General features: G+C 37.5%; 2 protein-coding genes across 3 annotated transcripts; both read right to left on the bottom strand.

Moving 5' to 3' along the window:
* Positions 1 to 623: 623 nt before the first annotated feature.
* On the bottom strand, positions 624 to 13,092 carry LOC132141152 (sodium channel subunit beta-4-like). Its single transcript, XM_059550432.1, has 6 exons — positions 11,737 to 13,092; positions 9,841 to 10,199; positions 7,509 to 7,672; positions 1,653 to 1,875; positions 1,373 to 1,502; positions 624 to 1,156 (listed from the first exon to the last, which is right to left on the bottom strand). Exons 2-6 carry the CDS (start codon positions 9,932 to 9,934, stop codon positions 1,072 to 1,074), a joined length of 696 nt encoding a protein of 231 aa, XP_059406415.1. The 5' UTR covers positions 9,935 to 10,199; positions 11,737 to 13,092; the 3' UTR covers positions 624 to 1,071.
* A 4,037-nt stretch (positions 13,093 to 17,129) lies between these two features.
* Positions 17,130 to 20,690, bottom strand: LOC132141151 (myelin protein zero-like protein 2). Of its 2 annotated transcripts, XM_059550431.1 has the most exons (5): positions 20,209 to 20,688; positions 18,775 to 18,944; positions 18,312 to 18,522; positions 17,610 to 17,670; positions 17,336 to 17,497 (listed from the first exon to the last, which is right to left on the bottom strand). In XM_059550431.1, the coding sequence occupies exons 1-5, from the start codon at positions 20,246 to 20,248 to the stop codon at positions 17,485 to 17,487; spliced, it is 495 nt and encodes a 164-aa protein (XP_059406414.1). In that variant the 5' UTR covers positions 20,249 to 20,688; the 3' UTR covers positions 17,336 to 17,484. The 2 variants fall into 2 exon arrangements, with proteins under 2 accessions (XP_059406413.1, XP_059406414.1); XM_059550430.1 differs by lacking the exon at positions 17,610 to 17,670 and having other exon boundaries at positions 17,130 to 17,497; positions 20,209 to 20,690.
* Positions 20,691 to 21,216: the final 526 nt, after the last annotated feature.

Here is a 21,216-nt window from a genome sequence, read left to right as displayed (position 1 = left end):
AAAAGCATTACATATGTTTCTACTGTTATAGTCAGCCATGTACTCCTAAAACTTCTGGCCATTTACCACATGCTATAATTCACTGGAAAGTATTTGAAGCAGCATTTTCAAAGTTTAATTCAGGAATTTTTCTAAGAGGATACTGATTTCTACAGATTGTCAAGTATCATTAATTAGCTTGTTTTTACTAACTGTTTGGTGGCTTTTGCATTTTTTTTTTTTTTTGCATTGTAATGTTCTGCATTGATTCAATCATCCTCGCCAAAAGGTGGCGACAGAAGCGTTAACAGGCACCTGTGTTTCATTTTCAAGCAAAAATGGTAATGAGGTTTATTTTGAACTGGACTCAAGACTGTTCAAATAAGGCTTAATTCTCCCTTCATGCTTATTGCAATCAGAGTTCTGCTGATTTAAAATTTTTTGCTCTATTTAGAGGCACTGCATTAAAACATGCAGTTTTATTAACCAGCTATGACAGTCTGTCAGTGAAACGATGCAAATCACTGTTGCATAACTGATCTTTCTACAACAGATATATTTTCAAAGTCAATGGCCATTTGACAAACAGCACTGCATGTTTTTTTTGTTTGTTTTTTTTTTTAACACAAGAAATGTACTCCTTTCACAACTATCCAGTCCAGTTCAATGAAATAAATGAATAGCACACCTACATTTGTCCCTGTTTCAAGCATTGTTAAAGAAAATATTTAATTTTTCTATTATAAGAATAAATACAGCCCACAGATATTGTGTGGGCCAAGAAAATAAAGTGCGTGAGGCTGCATGTGTGGTGCATATTAAAATGCATATATAAATTGAAATATATTCAGAAATACATTATGCCCCTCTTTTTTTTCATAACTGTGTTTATGCATCAACTAAATGAGTCATGTGAATATCATCCATGGAAATGTTACGAATGAAAATCTTGTTTAATACTATGATTGGTCTGTATCATAAAAACATAAGTATAGCATTTGTAAACACAGATGTAAATAAAAAGAGAGGGCAATGCATGATGGCTGATCCATGTTTTCATGTGCATGTGGGACTGTGTTTGGTTGCACGCTGTCATGCTTTCTTTGGTGTAGATTTGGAGCCCGACAGACCGTTCTCGGTGTTATCAATCCCTGAGGAGGTGACAAGGCACTCCTTACTGAAAAACAAATTTAGAAAGAAATAGGTAAAATGAGGAAGATAATATATAGATGATATATAGATATTACACATACTACTATTACTAACATATACATTTTTATATCAATTGTTTTAGAATTCATTTTTATTGTCATGCAATGACATGATTCATATCTGGAAAAAGGTACAAGAATTTATGCTTATGTGTAAATTCTGAAGGTTGCCAAGGACTCACTTTTTTTCCTCAATCTTTGCGAGAACGAACAGAGTGAAGTTCTTTAGCAGCATGAAGGCCATTAAAAAAGCAATGAATCCACCAACACAGGAGGCAATAATGATGGTGAGTGTGTTATCAACCACCCTTACTGAGAATAGGGTAGCCAGAGAATATGACAAAAGGGAATGAGAGAAGAGACAAAGGCAAACAGAGTTATTTTGATAATGACCTTGAAGTGTGATGTTCATGTATCATTCTCTCTCTGTAACTCCCTCTCTTACCACCCTGCAACACTTACATTCCTCTACTACATATAGAGTGAAAATGGCGCTGTGATTCTTGCCCTTCTCTTTGGGGTTTTTTCCAAAGCAGGTGTAGACACCTGCATCTTCAAATGTTACATTCCAAAGTAGGATGGAGATATTATTTCCTTTACTGGAGCCGACAAAGACCACCCTCTCATGGTAAACTTTCACTTTATTTGGCTCCACATGATCCGTTGGAATTACAGAATCAGCCAGCTAAATGGGAAACAGAGCTGTCAGTTATTAATGTTAAACTGAGCATATGTAAACACTGGCTATAGATATGTTTTTTTTTGTATGAGATTGTCTGAAGTGCAAATTTATATCTTAATTTACTGATAACTCCAACTGCTCTCCTTGACTTTTAAGACTGATACCCGAAAGGACACTTAAAATGTACTGCAAAGAACATGACACTGAGAAACAATATCAGGTAAATGGAATGATTTGTAAGAACTGTTCCCTTTCCACTTCAAGTGCCCTTGAAGGCATACAAAACCAGCTCAAGATAAAGAAAGATTTGCTATTTATATTTCCATCTAATCAATGTTAGACTTAGCTACTGTAACTCATTTTAAAATTATGTTTTGAATGTTGTCTTAAGTATTTAAATCTGAATAAAAGCTAATTGTAAAGGACATTTATTAATTATACTATCCAGCTTATTAGGCGACTGCTTACCATATAGCCTAAATAAATAGGCTATGTTGACAGGAAATAGTGAATGAAAATATTTAGTAATTTTACCTGTATATTATCCTAAAGCGAGCGAGTCTATGTAAGCAGATTGAACTCAATAATAATTCACGCAAAAGATGCGATGCTCACATGCATGTCCCAATTCACGTGCACGAAAAAATATATATTTATAAAATACGTTTCACAAATGCAAAACACAATTCACACAAATGCAAAACACAATTCACAGATGTAGAACTGTGTACAAATGTTTAATGTACTGAATGTTTGAAATGTATGGACTGTGACTGCAAGGTTGCCAGGTTTTCACAGCAAAACCAGCCCAACCGTTTTTCAGGGGAGATCCCCCGGTAAAAGTCGCGTTCCGGGGGATAAATACTCTGGTGGGATTCCCCTGGTAAAAGTTGCATTCCAGGGGCTAAATATCATGTTACTGCGGTCACATCAACCCGCAGACATGAAAAACACCCCGCGGAAACAGTATAAAAGTACCCCAATACCGTGGGAAAACCGTGAACTTGGCTTCCCTTTCATAGGTCACTTCGATGCTGCGGTGACATCACTGTATGGGAACATCCTTCGGTGTGACGTATGTCTGAAGCCCTATACCATCCCGCCAATCCTATTGGCCAAATAGCGCTTGGCACCGCCCTATGCATGCGTACGCATCGTATACCTGAGCGCTATTTCGGTCAGATTTCATTCCTTCAGGAATGTGTGCCCTAAGGAAACCATCTCGCGTTCTCAGCGGTTTTTTCTTTGAGCAGTGTTCAACTCCTCTTCGCGGACGCGATGAGTCAACGAAAGGTAAGAGCCGTATAATGGATTTATCACGAGGAGGCACTCATGAGAGGTTCGTTAGCAGCTTCTGCGGTCGCCGAGGCGCCGTACGAGGTGGTGGTTTGGGGCGATTTGTGCGGCTTGACTATGAATACAGTGATGCACTGGAGTTTATCCACTTTGCTCGTTCTCCCCCACTCGAGCGTGTTAATCAGCAGATTTGCTTTTCAAACTATGTTTGTCCACCGCGGCTTTGGACTCAGAGTAGGCTCTGGCCGGGACATGCGGTTCTCTCCCTCCGAGCGGACAGGAGAAACGCGCCTCCCCTTCCTCAGTGAGCTGTTGAATGTGGTTACCTGCGTGGTGGATAAACTATCCACCCCGTGAGCCGCTACCCTTCTTCACGGACCTCCACCAAGAGGTTTCGAGGTCCTGGAAGCAGCCTTAATCAGTGCACGTCACGAACGCCGCAGGTTTCGCCACAATTGCTGACATGGCGGACTGCTGTTATGCAGCGATGCCGCTGTGGACGAACTTTCTAGCCGAACGGATCGTGCCGAACTCGGCCGCTGCCTAAAGTCTTGTCGAAGGCGTGTCGAGTCACGTCTAATCTCGGCAAATTTACTTCACTTATGGCGGTTATTAACGAGAAAGATATTACAACCGGAGGCTGTGAAAAAGCTGCAGGGGCAACAGATTTGGCGCTAAGTGCTACCAAACATACTGCCCGAGCAGTGAATCGTTCTATGACAGGGATGTTAACGGTCGAGCGCCACCTTGGCTAATCTCGCCGACATTACAAAAACCTGAGTTGGACGGCAAAAGCCTCTCGTCCTCAATCCCCACGCTCTAACACTGACTGTCTCGCAGCAAAGGCACCTCGAGCATCATTGGATTGAGCTATCATTTGAGCGCCCCCTCAGACACTCTGCACAATCCAGCCTATAGAGTTTGAGGGACGGCACAAGAGGCTGACAAAGACGGCCAGTTTATGACGGCTCACACAGCTGCTGCGTTCTCGCTGGCGGCATGGCCCGATGTTTATCTTGTTGGATTAAATCCTGCCGTGGATATGCTTCAGGATTATACACAACGAAACGCAGCGACTTTGACGCATGCCCTTCCCTTCCTGTTCGTCAGGGACTGTGCCCTCCATTAGAGAGTGCTGTTGGACTGCTAATGCACATCCAACCCTCTCACTGCAGTCCCCACGCTCTAACACTGACTGTCTCGCAGCATCATTGGATCGAGCTATCACTTGAGCGCCCCTCAGACACTCTGCACAATCCAGCCTTCAGAGTTTGAGGGACGGCACAAGAGGCTGACTAAGACAGCCTGTTTATGATGGCTCACACAGCTGCTGTAATCACGCTAGCGGCTTGACCCGATGTTCATTTTGTTGGATGTAATTCTGCCGTGGATACGCTTAAGGATTAGACAAATCGAAATGTAGTGACTTTTACACATGCGCTTTCCTTGCTTACGGACGCTGTGAGCTTTCCGTGCTTGGACGTTAATGCATGTGGGAACGCTGCAGGCGGAGGCTTGGAAACCACTATGTTTTATGGGCCGCAGGGTAGTGCTTGCCCGGCATTTTCACTATGGGTGTTACGCACAATTCGTCACGAATACACCATTCAGTTCAGAAAGGCCCGCCTTTTTGCCGTGGAAATCTCCCATGGTTGTTAACCAAATCGTGGTGCTGTGGCAGGAGCATCTCTACGGGCTATAAAAGTAGACCCCTCTCAGATTCGCTTTAGAGGGCAAAGCGTATCAATACTGTGTTCTTTTTTTCGGCTTAGCCTTGGCTCATCAAGTATTTTCGAAATGCATGGACGCAGTTCTTGCCCTGTTGCGGCTCCAGGGCGTTCGTGTATTGAATTGCCTGGACGATTGGCTGGTGTTAAGCACAATCGCAGACTCAAGCACACTCCCATCGGGATCTTGTGCTGAATCATCTACACAGCCTGGGCTTATGCACAAATTTCTAGAAGAGTGTTTTAATTCCCTCTCAGCAGATAACCTCTGGAATAAACTTTGTCTCTTGCGCGATGACAGCAAGACTATCTCTCCCGCGCGCTCAGTCTCTCGCGTCATGCGTGCGCCACTTCAAAGCGAGTTGCACAGTGACGGTGAGTTTGTGCCTCAGACTTTTAGGTCTAATTGCAACGGCATCCCCTGTAATCCATCTGGGCTTACTTCATATGCGCCCTTTTAAGTGGTGGACGACAAGCCAGAACATTTCACCTCGTTGTCTTCTGCATCGGACGATTTCGGTGACACGGAGGGGTGTTATGTCAATAAGACAATGGATGTCAACCGAATTCCTTCTAGCTGGAGTTCGGCTGGGGATTTGTGCTTCCCGAGAGACTGTCACGACGGACCGGGGAGCTGTTTGTCAAGGGCGCTCAGCTTGTCACGCGAATTCTAGGGCAGCTTCTACGAGACGCTTATATGCTTTCAAATGGAAACTGTTTACGACCTGGTGTGGAATTCGTAATTGGATCCAGTTTACTGCCCAGTGGCTTCAGTACTGGAGTTCCTTCAAGACCATTTCTCTGATGGAGTAATGCTGTCATCCGCTGGTCTCTCGTTTTATACAAGGTGCGCGATGGCTGAGGCCTTTCCGCCCTGTGCGAGTTCCTTCATGGGATTTATCCATTGTGTTGCAAGGTTTATCAGGGCATCCGTTTGAGCCCTTTGAAACTATACCGGATAGAATCCTGACTAAAGACAGTTCTTCTTGTGGCTTTATCCTCCCTCAAGAGAGTTGGGGATTTACAGGCTTTTTCTGTTTCGCCCTCGTGCATGGATTTTGCACCAGGCTCTGTGAAAGTATTGTTGCAGCCGAGGCCTAATTATGTCCCTAGGTCGCTTCGAACCCTTTTCACTTTCAACAAGTGGTCTTGGAGGCTTTACCCCCTGCAGAGGCAGGATCAGGAGATCTGAGTCTTTGCCCTGTAAGAGTGCTGAAGACTTATGTTGATCGAACAGCTCCATGGCGTGAGTCCGACCCATACGATGACGTCACCGCAGCATCGAAGTTACCTATGAAAGGGAACATCTCGGTTACGTATGTAACCATGGTTCCCTGAACAGGGAACGAGATGCTGCGGTCCCGGCCGTTCCGTACCTTGATAGCATTTCTTCAGTTCATGAAATGTGAGCGAAATAGCGCGCGGCACTCAGGTATACGATGCGTATGCATGCGTAGGGCGGTGCCAAGCGCTATTTGGCCAATAGGATTGGCGGGATGGTATAGGGCTTCAGACATTCGTCACACCGAAGGGTCACCACAGCATCTCGTTCCCTTTTCAGGGAACCGTAGTTACATACGTAACCGAGATGACTGTGTGACTCGTCTGGGATTTGTGGATGTATTTATGAGACCTTCTTGGCAGCGAACTCCTCCCACGCGGGACACTCGTACTCTTTAGCCAATCTGATTTGAGCCTGTCATTCGACCAGTCATAACCCGCTGTGGGCGTGTCTACCTGGAAGCTACGTCATCAGCCGAGACCACGGGCAGAGGTTTGTGCAGTTGATTTTGTTTCATTTCAGTTAACTATCTTTGTAAAGGTGTATTGTTTGTAGAGATGGGAAACCGAGGCTTTCTGAAGCGTTTGAGGCTTTCATGAAATTGTGCCGAAAAACGTTTCTTTACTCGAAGCTTTCAATACAATGCACATTAGCGTCATCTGGTGGTCGGACTTGTTTTCTCTACCATATCGAGTCATAATATTGACCATATCTGACGATGGATTGCGGAGGATGGTTTGAAAAAGCACTTGTGACCAAACAAATCTTCGGAAGTCCGAGTCTGTGTCATACAAGGGTGTGGAATCAATATTCTCTCTAATCTGATATAATCTCATCTAAACTACTAATAAGTGCCAGTAAAACTATAGCTTGGTAAAATTTTTCACATATTGATCAATAATATAAAATACACAAACATGAGATCATAATTAATAATTGACGTGGTTAGCTGAAAAAATATATATTTTGGGTGAGCTGTTACTCTAATGTTCCGTTCGGGGTGTCTGAGACCCCAGTTATAAACATGAATATATGTACTGATAGCGCTCAAAGTGACTGAATAGTCATTTTTTGCATTAGGTGGCATCGAGAACTGCCAATTTTTTAAAACTAGCTGTCCCGAACTTTCAAAGCTTCAAACGTCATCAATCACGTGGTGTTGTCATTTCGATACAAGCATCGGCACAGAGTGTGTTATAATGGAGGTTGGAAAACTGCGTCGGTGCATCGGAACCCCTGTATCAATCGTCCCGTCACTAATTGTTTGTATTTTTAATGTACATGTGGAATTAGTAGGTAATCCCATGATTATTAAACTGAATATCTGTTACCTTCAGCATGGTGCCATTATCATTGAACTCCCATTTGAAGTAGAGGTTAGTGATTCCAATACAGCTGGCATAGGTGCAAGGCAGAAGCACTGTGCTGCCGTTCACTGCTTCTAGAAATGGAACCTTACCAGTAGACATCTCCAGAGCATGAACACAACACACACCTGAAACAGGAAGAGAAAGCAGATGAGGATGGAAAACAGACATTATCAAAACCTGAAGAGAAAGAAGAAAATCTATCAAAGGTCATTAAGATCTATTAATGACAAACTGAGATATGCACAAACATATATATATATATATATATATATATATATATATATATATATATATATATACATATACAATGCACCCATTTATTCTCTCTTGCTTTCTCTCATAAAGGTTATGTTGAAGCTCCATTTACCCCACAACCTTCTATTTACAAGCCCCGAGTGATATCTACTATGCAACATAGCATTTTACCTGCTACCTGCTGTATACTGTGCTGCCAACCTTTGGAGAACCTATGTTCAATTTGAGTGGTTTGCTCAGTGATTGTTTCAGCACCCAGACATGTTAAAATAAATAAATCATGAATAAAACTTTGTGAGAGTTTATAGCATAAATAAATGTAATTAAACAACCCTCGAACAACAAATTATTTTTCAATCATGGTTTAGAAAGAGTAATAGTAAAAAAAAGGGGGTAATAGTAATACTAATCATAGTAAAAACAAAACAAAATGAATAATAATAATAAAAAAAACGTCTATGGACAGTTCTATAATGGGGTTTCTAGCATGCAGAACACAGCTGATTATGGAGTTTGAATATGTCAGCATGTAGGTTCATATAACAGCTTTCACATTTCAGATGTGCTTCTACAGAGATACTGTTTCATGTGCATAGCATTTTTTAGTCATCTATATTTAACCTTTTCTGTTCTTGGTGTTTGCGATTACTTTTTATGGTGACCTTACATGCACACCTGGGCTCTCTGACGTCAGGTATCCAGAAGTTTGCTTGGCACGCAATGTGACAGAATGAACATGTGCCGGCGTGAGAGTGCTGAGTTTACACAGCTGTGTTACTTGTCAGGAAAGGTTACATGAGCAGTGAAGAGGTCCTACCAATCAACTGTACCCTTTCATGAGAGATATTTTAAACCAGGACATGAGTGATTGTGGAAACACCGTGTACTTTAATCAACATGCTTGTCATCATGTATTCTAAGAGACATTGTGCTTCCGTTACAGAAATGTAGCTTGCTGTTTTAACCCAGAGAAACATTTAATTGCATATAAATTGATGAGGAAAAAGTCTTATGAGACCTAATTATTCTCTGTAATGTATCTTTCAAAATAACTTAGGACTTGGGTTTTCAAACTGGGTACATACCGTATTGCAACTCACATTTTTTATCTTTTGAAACGTGCTATGATTTATATTCCAAAGTGACTTATAATACAAGATATAGGCAATAAAAAATAAAAAAAAATAGGCATAAATTAGAATATTTTGATTTACTATAAAATAAAGAGTTATGGTGTAAAATAAATGTAGATCGCAAACCCCAGATAGTCTGAAACTATATGATGAAAAATATTTCAAAGTTTCTTAAGCAGTTTGCCTCAAATGGTCATGATTTCCAGCCATGCTCGATTCTAAAGCCTATTTAATGGTATCTTCAGCCTCTTGTCTTTCATCTCAACTCTCTTAAATATCTTTGAATAACTCCGCTTGAATACAGATCTATGATCCTCCCCTTTACCAGCCATGAACAAATTTCCTTACTGTAAGTCTCATCTTGCATTAGTCAGTGGTGGTCCAGTATGTTCTCTAGAGCAGCACGGGACGTCCCGTACACAACTCCCACAAATAATTGTCTGTCACTCATTCATATTATGCCATCATAACTGACAGACAAAATTCGAACCTGCCATTTAATTATCTGTAAACTGAATTAAACTAATTATAACTCTGACCACAGTTTCCTGTGAGCGGTTACATTTTCGGAGGCAAAAATGTCCCAGAAATTTGAGCCACTAAAGTAATGCTGACTTTAACACTTTCCTCTACTGCTTCTCTGCAATGCAACATTAGGAGCTGGATATCTGTGTGTCTGTGTTTAGGACATCAGAGAACTGCATATACTTTGCAAGCTCACTGCTTTTAATATGAATTTTCAATATGAATTATTTAGTACAGTTAGTACAGGACTTGGTACTAGTACATACTTTCTGACAAGAACAGGAATTCAGTTTTTCGAGCGTATTTTTGTAAATCAAAATCATAACTGAACATTACAGTTAACAACACTATTTTTTTATAGAAGAAGTGGAGAGTCTTACCAAAGATGAGTGTGAGCAGAAGACAGGACGCAGTTCTTTCTGAAGGCATGCCACCGCCTCCTCCTCTCAGACGTCCTCTGCTCTGTGTCTCCATCTTCCACTTCACTTTCTTCTCCCTTCTTTTTGTCACGTGCACCTATCTTTCTCAGCAGTTCAGTTCAGGTGTCAGTTTCCCAGAAGTCCTTAAGATGCTGCGTGGTGGCAGACTACTGGACACTTCTCAGCAGTTGAGCACTAGATCAATCTGTGCTTGCAGTTCCTAACATCAAACATAAGATTCCTTCTGTCAAAGGCCTGTCCAGGTCTCAAGAAACCTGGAAGCACAAGGATCTGGGTCTGTTTTTCGGTTGCCCTCTGACCTGTGAAAAGGGAAGTTTTGAACAGAAGGGTACATACAAACTCAAGTACATAAAAATAAAAACACTCTACAAATCCCTATATTAAAAAAGTGATCCCACAACTATACCCTATCTGTTATAACATCACCAAGAGAGATCAGCTGACAGAACCCACATAGCCCAGCAAGTATATACTGTATAGTGTATATATATATACACAGTACAGACCAAAAGTTTGGAAACATTACTATTTTTAATGTTTTTGAAAGAAGTTTCTTCTGCTCATCAAGCCTGCATTTATTTAATCAAAAATACAGAAAAAAATGTAATATTGTGATATTATTACAATTTAAAATAATTGTTTTTAAATGTATTATACTTTAAATTATCATTTATTTCTGTGATGCAAAGCTGAATTTTTAGGATCATTATCACATGATCCTTTAGAAATCATTCTAATATGATGATTCATTATCAAAGTTGGAAACAGTTCTGCTGCTTAATATTTTTTCAGAACATGTGATACTTTTTTAGGATACTTTGATGAATAAAAAGTAAAAAAAAAAAAAAAAAAAAAGCTATGTTTTTAAAATATAAATATTTTGTAATAACAATATACACTACTGGTCAGTAATTTGGGGTCAGTATTTTTTTTTCTTTCTTTTTTTTTAATAAAATCAATACTTTTATTCAGCAAGGATGTGTTAAATTGATAAAAAGTGATAGTAAAGAAAATATATTATTAGAATATATATTATTAGAATTTGTTTTATTTTGAATAAATGCAGTTCTTTTTAACCTTTTATTTATCAAATATATTAGACAGCAGAACTGTTTCCAACACTCATAATAAATCAGAATATTAGAATGATTTCTAAATGATCATGTGATAGACTGGATGTTACATGTGACACTGAAGGCTGGAGTAATGATGCTGAAAATTCAGCTTTGCATCACAGGAATAAATAATTTTATTTTAAAGTATATTCAAATAGAAAACTATTATTTTAAGTTGTAATAATATTTTACAATATTACATTATTATATTATTTTTTCTGTATTTTTGATCAAATAAATGCAGGCTTAATGAGCAGAAGAAACTTCTTTCAAAAACATTAAAAATAGTAATGTTTCCAAACTTTTGGTGTGTACTGTATATATATATATATATATATATATATATACACACGGATATATACACATACTATAACTAGTTTTTAGTATTGTTTTTTATTTTAGTATTGTCATTACATCTATATATATTTATATCTAACTGACATAATAATATTATTATATACATTAATATTTACATTTGTAAAATTATATTAGAAAATATATATACAAACATACACATATTACAAAGATTCAAGAAGGAGCAGTTACTGTAAAGATGAACACACTGAACTTTTGAATAATTCCATTATTCAGCATTATGTTATACATTTCTGACTATAAAAACCCAACCAAAATGTTTGCAAATGGCACAACACAAGAGTTGAGAGTTTTTGTGTCTTGTTGAGTCAGCATGCGTGTGTGTGTGTGTGTGTCTGTGCCGTACCTCTGTTAAGCAGGTAAATCTGTGTGTCCTATTTGGAGAAGCAGAGGGCATCAGTCCACAGAATATGCTGCACACAAATCCGCAGTGCTTTGGTCCCGATACTGTTCAGACACACACACACACACACACACACACACGCTCATGGACGCTCCTATTGAGGGACTCGCGCAATCCAGCCGGTAAAACAGAAGTGAAGAGCATTGAAGCACTGAAGGTCTGAAGACAACTGCAGCTAGTCTGTTCAACAGCAGCCCTGCCTCCTCTCTCTCTCTCTCTCTCTTTGAAAAAATCGGCTACAATCTGGCACATACTCAACTTTTTCCCTCCTTACAGTCTGTCTCTCCCTTCCTTCCTCTCACCCCTTCTCTGCTCCTTTCCTCCCTCCTCCTCCCCTCTCTCTCTGTCTGAGCAGTAAATGTGGGTTCAAGTTGTTAGGCAGTGTTATTTGGGGTCCGGAGCCTCTTCTGCATTGCAGTTTTTAGAGAGGCAACAGGGAGGACAGCTCCAGAAAGCAACATGGTGCCACAACTGCTGGGATACACATCGATTAACAATGACAGGTTGACAAGAGTGACACGCATCACTGTCCCGTACTGTGAAAGACACATAAATGAATATGAGCAGAATGTACATGTGTGTGTTCGCCTGTAAAGTGACTGCGACTGTGTATATGTCCCTCTCTCACACATCTACGATAAACTGGCAGAATTGAGTTTCCTATGACTCTGCATTTCTCAACCCCACCCCCTCTGGTATTGATAATAGGCTGCACCAGCAGTGTCAGGTTTTCCTGGATCAGGACAATTGTCATCTGAAACCAGAAATTCTGTACTTGGGACTCCTAATAATCTATTTAAACTAGGATGCACTGTAAATGGGTGTGAAGAGCTGCATTTGTATTAATTGGTGAATCACTGGAACAAGAAGCCATAAGTATGTTTTTTTTTTCTTATGCTAAACAGAGGACCAATGACCAGTTATTTAAACAATGAGGAAACATCAAGCTGTCATCTGCCATATTCCAGGACCATTTGTTGTTGGGATGTCAAAAGTTTTATACATAACTAAAAGTTTTACCAGTTATAGCTACATTTTAAGATGATATGCCTTTGTGGGCTAACAGTGATCATCAAGATTAAAATTACTGAGATGGTTAATCAAATCAATTGCTCATTCATGGAAACCAAACATCCATTGCTGCATGACCCTTTCATCTTAATTATGAAATAGAGCAATGTAAGACGCCAGTAACATTCCGTTGCAGCTGTTTAACAAGAGTGTCAGAAATATCCAGTCATGCAATCTTTTTGGCCTCTAAATAAAGTTTTTTTTGGTCACACTTTAGTTTGGGGACCAATTCTCATTATAAACTAACCATTATATGACTTTTTCCTCAAACTCCTAATTTCCTGTTTATGAATAGTAAAGTAGTTTAGGTATGGGGTAGGATTAAGGAGTCTAAAATATGGTCATGCAGAATAAGATATAAATATGTACTTTAAAAGTACTAAACGGTCAATATGCTTTTTTTTTTTTTTTAAATATTGTACCATTATGTGTGCAAGCTCTTCTTGTTGAACTTTGTTTTTTTTTTTGAGCTCACACACCATAAATAAAGCATCTACGCACTCCTTCAGTATTTGGCTGTGAGGTTTTACGTTTTTTTTTTAAAGGCTGTTTTCATATATTTTAAAATAAAAAATATAGTCACAGTTCATTTTATGGTCCAATTCTTGCCATTAACAGACAATTAACTACGGCTTTTGCCTCAATAAACTTGCTCATAATTTTGCTAATAATAAGGTAGCTGTTAAATTCAGGTATTGGGTGAATTAGGGCTGTAGAATGGTCATGCAGATGTGCCTTATAAGTAATAAACAGCCAATATGTTAATAACAGGCATGATAATAAGCAAGTAATAGTGAGAACTGGTCCCTAAACTAAAGTGTTTCACATTTGCTAAATGTTTGGTTGAAGTTTGAAAAACAGAAATGCAAAATTAATATTTGAAATTTTCAATATAAAAATTTGAAGTTTAAATGAATGATAATGTCGATGGAAAAATATAGTTTAAACTGGAAGTGAAAATTGTAATGAAAACTGGTCCCATATTACCAAAAATGTTACCAAAAATATTATTTGCAAATACATATTCACAATTTAGTGGGGACATTTTAAACTTGCATCATTTATTTATTGCTTTTATTTATTTATTGCTACAAATATTATTTCCAAATAGTTTAAATTAATTACATTTTAATAAATCCAGGTCTTTCTTTTCATGTCTAGCTCTCTGCTGGCTCCAGATACTGCTTTACTTAAAACAATCCTCTCTGCTGTACAAATTTAAAAAAATAAATAAATAAATCTGTCATAATTTACTCACTTTTAAGTCACAATCAAATCTGTGGAACACTTGATAATGTTGCATAACCAAAAAGTTTAAAAAAAGAAAGAAAATTTCATTCTAGAAATAAATATTTTTAGAATACGCAGAAAAAAAAAACTCACAGTTTTAGAATGACGTGAGGATGAGTAAATTATGCTATAATTGTATTTATTTAATTGTGTGTGTGTGTGTGTGTGTATATAAATAATAATAATAATTTTATTATCCCGTTAAGCAGTGTTTTGAGAAATAGTCTGTAATATATTGACTGAGTGATACTAACAAACAGCATGCGCTTACTATAGGGTTAGAGCATTTGGGGGGGGGGGGGGGCTTGGTAGTTGCATGTAATTAAACATTACTAACTGTTATTAATACATTAAATACATATACAGTGTAACAGGGTCACAAAGTGTTACCACATTATTTAAATTATATTTTTGGTCACACTTTAGTTTGAGGAACAATTTTCACAATTAACTAACTCCTAATTTGCTACTTATTGATAGTTAGTAGGCAGTTGTTAAATTATGCTCAATTTATGGGTTAGGGGTAGGATTAAGTTATCTAAAATATGGTCATGCAGAATAAGACTTAATATTTTAATTAATATGTGCTTTGTAAGTAATAATAAACAGCAATATAGTAATATACTAGCTAATATGCAACTAGTAATAAGTGAGAATTTGTCCCTAAACTAAAGTGTTTCATATTTTTTAAATGTTTGGTGGAAGTTTGAAAAACAGAAATGCAAAATTAATAGTTAAAGGAGCACTCTCTTGTTTAAATTTATGATAAGGTTGATGGAAAATTCTATATATAGTTTTAACCAATTTTAAACACCCCTTTGCCCTAATTTCAAATGTGCATGCTGCAAATATGGAAGTCATTTCAAACTATGACAAATAAAATATTCCAAAATATGTATGTATTTTATTTTTAATGTATTTTCTTAAATAAAATGAGCTTATAAAACAAAACAATTCATTATAAAAAACAAAAACAAACAAAAAAAAACAAGGAAGTTTTCATCTCAGGTCACATCAAGTATCCAGTATACATGTACACATATACAGTATCGACAAGTGAGGCGTCAAAACTATCCATGCTGATAACATCACAGTGTAAGTGTGTGTGTGTGTGTGTGTGTGGGATGATGGCTGCAGTTTGGAGTTCTAAGCACTGTTTTGAGGTTGCTCTGCAGTGCTGTGCTGCAATGAATGTTGTGAGGGTTTTTTCTGCTTTTCTGGACCAGTTCCCACCAATGCTGCATTTCTTTCTCATCAGACACACACACACACACACACTCAGAGGTGTCCTCTGCTGGTGCAGCAAAAGAGTCTGGCAGGGGACGAGCTTCATTCAGCACTCTTTGGTATACTGCAGTGAGTGAGCAAACACACAGACACACACACGTATGTACAGGAAGTCAGGTTCTCTATTTGGTTGAAACAATTAAAAAATCTATAAATTCAATAACTCCTTTTAAGTCTAGGACTTAGAAGTCCCTCAGCTCACACACAAACACGTTTATTGAGCTATCTAAATGGGGTCATTCCATAGGCGTAATGGTATTTATACTGTACAGACTGTATATTCTATAGCCATACCCAACCCTACACCTAACCCTACCTCTTACAGAAAACTTTCTGCATTTTTACAATAATTAAAAAAAACTTTGTTTGGTGAATTTTTAAACCAGTGTTGCAAATGAGGACATCCCCAAAGGGAGATTTTTGGAGATTTTGTCAGATTTAGCTCACTTTTGGGCACAGTACATGGTAGGTACACACTGTGATATGCTGTCTTGTCTCTCTGTCTCTTAAACACGTGCTTTTAAACTATATCCTCTCAGTGTGCTAAGTTTTGCTATAATAATAAACAAATTTATGTTCTGATTAAAGTCATGTTTAACAAAAAAGCCTGTGCAAAGTTGCTCCATTTGAGGGAGGAGGATCTTTGGCTGCCCACTGCTCTGGGTGGGTGTTCACGGTGTGTGTGTGTGCGCGTTCACTGCTGTATGTGTGCACTTTGGATGGGTTAAATGCGGAGCACAAATTCTGAGTATGGGTCACCATACAGTACTTGGCTGTATGTCACATCACTTTTTAACTAATGTTATCACTATTTTATGACTTTACAGCCACCAGAGGGTGCTTTTTCATACATACAATTTGCAATATTTATTCAGCCACAATGTTTATCTAAAAAAATTAAATAAATCAGATATCATGTTCAATTCTTGTTTGTGTTTTAACCAAGAAAACATTAGTCTACTTTGAATAAACACTTTAATAATCATAAAATCTGTCATATTTATGGCTTGTGAAACTAGCTTTACCATGCCAAAATTTCAAAGAGAACACAACATTCACACACAAAAAAAAAAAATAATAATAATAATAATTTAATTTAAAAATATGTAAAGTACAAAATAAATCTCTAAACATTTGAAAAATCTAATAAAACTAATTTAATAAAAAAAAAATATTTGATATATTTGAACAGACAACTACAGTATTTTTGTTTGAAACTAGGATTAAAGAATCAATTTACTCATTTAAAAAAATATATTTTTTAATAGCAAAATCCATGCAGCATTGATTAACAGAGAATCCCAGAACACTGAAGATTTGAGATGGGCAGTACAAAAAACTATTAAGGTCCAGGTACTACATTTGTTTAATTATTCATATTTTTTATGAAGTTTCTCTTTGATCCATCCATTCTACCTTTACTGACAAAATTTGGCTTAAATTATGATTTTTTTTTAATGTATTATTATTTATTTATTTTATAGTAACCGCGATAAAGTAGTGCAACAGACAAACACAATGAAGAATGACAAAAATTTTCAATCATAATAATTGGCAGCAACAGTCAATGAAGTCAGAGTTTAAACACATATAAACAAATCATATCTCATCTTTTGAAGAATACAAAAGATAGATATCACTTTATATATGAGATTTTACCTCACCTTAAGTAGTCATACATTAAGATTTAAAAAGGTTATGATAACTAAAAACATATATCTGTAAAATTAAGAGTAGAAGAACGTAAGCTTCTACCAATCAATTTGACATCTAGATATTGTTATTTCATATAATTAGAAACTCCTGTGTTGAAATATGTTATCACTAGTAGTTAAAGATTGGTTAGTCCAGACAGCAAACTAACAGCACAGACTCACTCAAGGCATCCTCTCACACGGCACCTGATTCTCTGATCTGTGGTCCTCCATCTCAACAAACATATCATCATCCTGTCTCCGGAAAACCCGCACAACAGTAAAAATGATGAGGATCAGGAGAAGAACGCCAATGGATCCACCCACAGCTATTGCCAGAATTCCAATTTCAGAGAATGAAACTAGAAGAAAACAGAAAGTATTCTTAATGCTCAGATGCCTTATTGAATGTTTATTTTATTCAGATTATTTTAAAATGTATGTTCTTATTAACATTATCATTATTTTTATTACCTGTACTGGCATCTTGTTTTATTTATTTTTCCTGTCACTGCTTTTATTGACTGGGTAGTAACTGATTACATGTAATCTGGATTATGTAAATATATACACACACACACACACACACACACACGTACATATAACAAAAAGAAAACAAGTAAGTAGAATTGAATAAGAATGAATGAATAGAGAAAGCTTTTTTTTTCTTTCACTTTTATTTTTTTAATCAATATAGTACAAGATTATCCCATCCCCAGCCAAAAGTGATATAAAAGGAATCAAAAATGTGTAATGTAACGGATTACATACTAACTAGAAATTTTGTCATGTCATTTGGAATCAGTAACAGGCTACAATTTTCAAGTAATCTACCCAGCTCTGTCCATTAAGTACACTCAATCGAAATAAAGAAGAAAATCTGTTCAAATAACAGAATGTGAAGCTTTATCAGAGAATGGCCAGTAAACTGAATATCGCTCATTATTGTTACTCTTACACTCTTGTTGTCTGTACCATAACTCTCTCAGAGAAGACTGTCTGCTATTCTAGCCCAGTTGATTACATACTTCTGTCCTTCAGCTGCTGGGATCAAAGGACGAACACAATATCCTGCTCATACTACCTTCACCTTCACTGCCACACAGGTTTGGAAGGGTGAGTAAATGATTTTTCCAAGCTCATTTTTCAAACAAGTGGCACAGCATCAGCTCTTACCTTTTTCAACAACTCTGAGGCTGATCTCGCCTATAAAGCCCTGGATGTCGGGTGGATTTTTGACTTGGCAGCTGTAGGTACAATTAAATCTGAATTGCACATTCTGCAGCGTGATGGATGCATCACCCTTCATTATATCACCAGACCATACAGCATGGCCCTTAAATATGCCTGTTTCCGGTGGAAATGCACTTTTGTGGTAGTGAAAAATCTAGGACAGAATAATAGAAAGTGTTGTTAAAATGGAAAGTTAAATAGGAAGGAAGGACTATGACCCACTGAAATGAGGTTGGAAAAAAAAGTGAAAGAAGGGAATAATAAAAAAAAAAAGGGGCAGAAGGAAAATTGTATTGTAGACTTCTGAACAGCCTTTCAAGAGGGCATTTTGTGAACTCAGCCTCATTTTACCCAGTAGTAAATAAAGATTTTCATTCACTTTAACTCCACAACCATTCAGTCTCACCAATTCTCCTGTCATCTTTCCAAGTGGTCGGAAGCTCCAGGATACAGAGACTTTTTCTTCGGAGAGAGGATGTGTCGATTTAAATGTACATTTGAGCCGTACATCTGTCCCATTGACTGCCTCCAACTCCGAGGACGTAAGCAACTCCATTCCCTCCACATGATGTACACCTGATAACCATGGATTAATGTTCATATAAGAGCTCATTCCAAAAACATTTACATTTCCTCACCCTAAACTCAGCACTAAAATGTACATTCTATGGCCTTGTGGCAAACACTGAAAGAGAAAACCATACCACAAACTTCATGACAGATATATAGATACTTGTCATAGACACGTTCATGTCATAACTCTCTTATCAGACTTAATCTAATTTACAATCCATTATCAGATCGCTACAATCAGATGTTACAAAGTAAAACCTCTCACATGAAAATCAGATAAACATTAAGTTGTTTCTTTTATTAATACCGTGTACTGAAATGTAAAAACAGGGATGACAATACCTGTATCTAAATATTACATTCTCTATTTTGCACGCCATATCTTGACAATCATGTTAAGTCCCAACCTTTACACACTGAATAGGTAATAGTCGGTGCAATCTTAAGGGTTTTAAGCAGCCAGTCCTTCCAGCTAACAATTAGCCACAACAATCTGAACCATCAAAACATTTTTACAGCATCACATGTTGGCAATGATTACTCAGCTCATACAGCATTATTCATTCACATGGGACTATTGCTGCACTGAGATGTTCTGCACAAACTACCCTGAACTATTTATTACGCATTAAGTTAAAGTTGTCATGGGTCCTGCTGTGATCAGTGTGTTTAACTCTGCCTAAACTGAGACTGCAGTCATTCCAACCATTAAATCTGTTTCACTAGATCTCTCTACTCAGTACTAGACCTACTTAGACTATTTGCAAATAATACGTTTATATATTTTGAGTAGTAGACTATATTTTTGTTTACTTAATTTTAGATTTTATTTTTATTAAAAAATACATTCCAACAATGTTTTTTTTTCTGCCTATATTGTTAATCTTTCTCACTGCACCTGGCTGCTATCCGCTTCAAGACGCTGTAATTCCTGCATTAACCCCCTTAGGATCAATCTAATCTCCTATAATCTTGTTTTATGAATGGCAACGCAGTGTAAATCTGATAAGTGCCACAGAATAACACTGAAAATTAGTAGTGGTTAAACCATACTAGCTTGCAACACCGATAACTACTAGCCCAAGTATAATGTTGTGACATGTGACCACAGAAGTCTCAAACAGACTCGTTGAATTAAATATTTAAAACACAAGTAAATCTAACATTTTGATTATTTGCCAACCGCCATAAAATTCCGAAAAGAAGAAGAAGAAATGTTTTAGATTTATTCCGAAATCCAAGGTGGACCCAGGATGTAGAAATTTACCTGGCCAGACAAGCGCACCCAGTGCAGGAAACAGGTACATCCAGACCCGAGTTATAGGAAAAATACTGGAGGATGATAGGAGCCTACTCTTAACTATATATCTAAACACTTACTGTATTTATACTCAGTATCTGAAAATTAGTTGTACTTCAGCACTCCTGAGGCCAGCGGCTATGCTAAACCTCTCACACTGCTTGCTCTTCACCGTGAGTGGAAAGAGGAGGAGATTTAAAAGGAGTTAACAAAAACCGGTCAGGACAAAGTACTTCTGCACACCAGATTCCCACAAGTTATGTGCTCTCTTATAGGTATTCAGTGCATGCCACTACATGTTTCTCATAAGCAGTGTAGAAACAACACAGGGATTTGGATGTTCGTTTCATTTGTTCTTCCCTCCCGCTATAACTAATGTTACATAACGTTGTCGGTTATATTCTTAAACAAAACTAAAACTAAAATATTTTTTTCTAACTCTACTTGTACGGGAAAAGCGTAATCACAGAAAGCACATTAGTGTGACTTCAGAAAGCACACTGTCAGTGTTACTTTTATTTATTTTTTCTCGGCTGCCATCTTGTGGAATATTGAAAAACCGCAGCCGCAGCTTTCAGGTTCTAATGACGTCATTAATTAAATGATCCTCTGGACCAGAAAACTATATACAGTACAGACCAAAAGTTTGGACACACCTTCTCATTCAAAGAGTTTTCTTTATTTTCATGACTATGAAATTGTAGATTCACACTGAAGGCATCAAAACTATGAATTAACACATGTGGAATTATATATGGAATTATATACATAACAAAAAAGTGTGAAACAACTGAAAATATGTCATATTCTAGGTTCTTCAAAGTAGCCACCTTTTGCTTTGATTACTGCTTTGCACACTCTTGGCATTCTCTTGATGAGCTTCAAGAGGTAGTCACCTGAAATGGTCTTCCAACAGTCTTGAAGGAGTTCCCCGAGAGATGCTTAGCACTTGTTGGCCCTTTTGCCTTCTGTCTG

This window comes from Carassius carassius, chromosome 5 (assembly GCF_963082965.1).
Source record: "Carassius carassius chromosome 5, fCarCar2.1, whole genome shotgun sequence".
Classification (NCBI taxonomy): Eukaryota; Metazoa; Chordata; class Actinopteri; order Cypriniformes; family Cyprinidae; genus Carassius; species Carassius carassius.
This window is presented reverse-complemented; position numbering and strand designations above follow the sequence as displayed.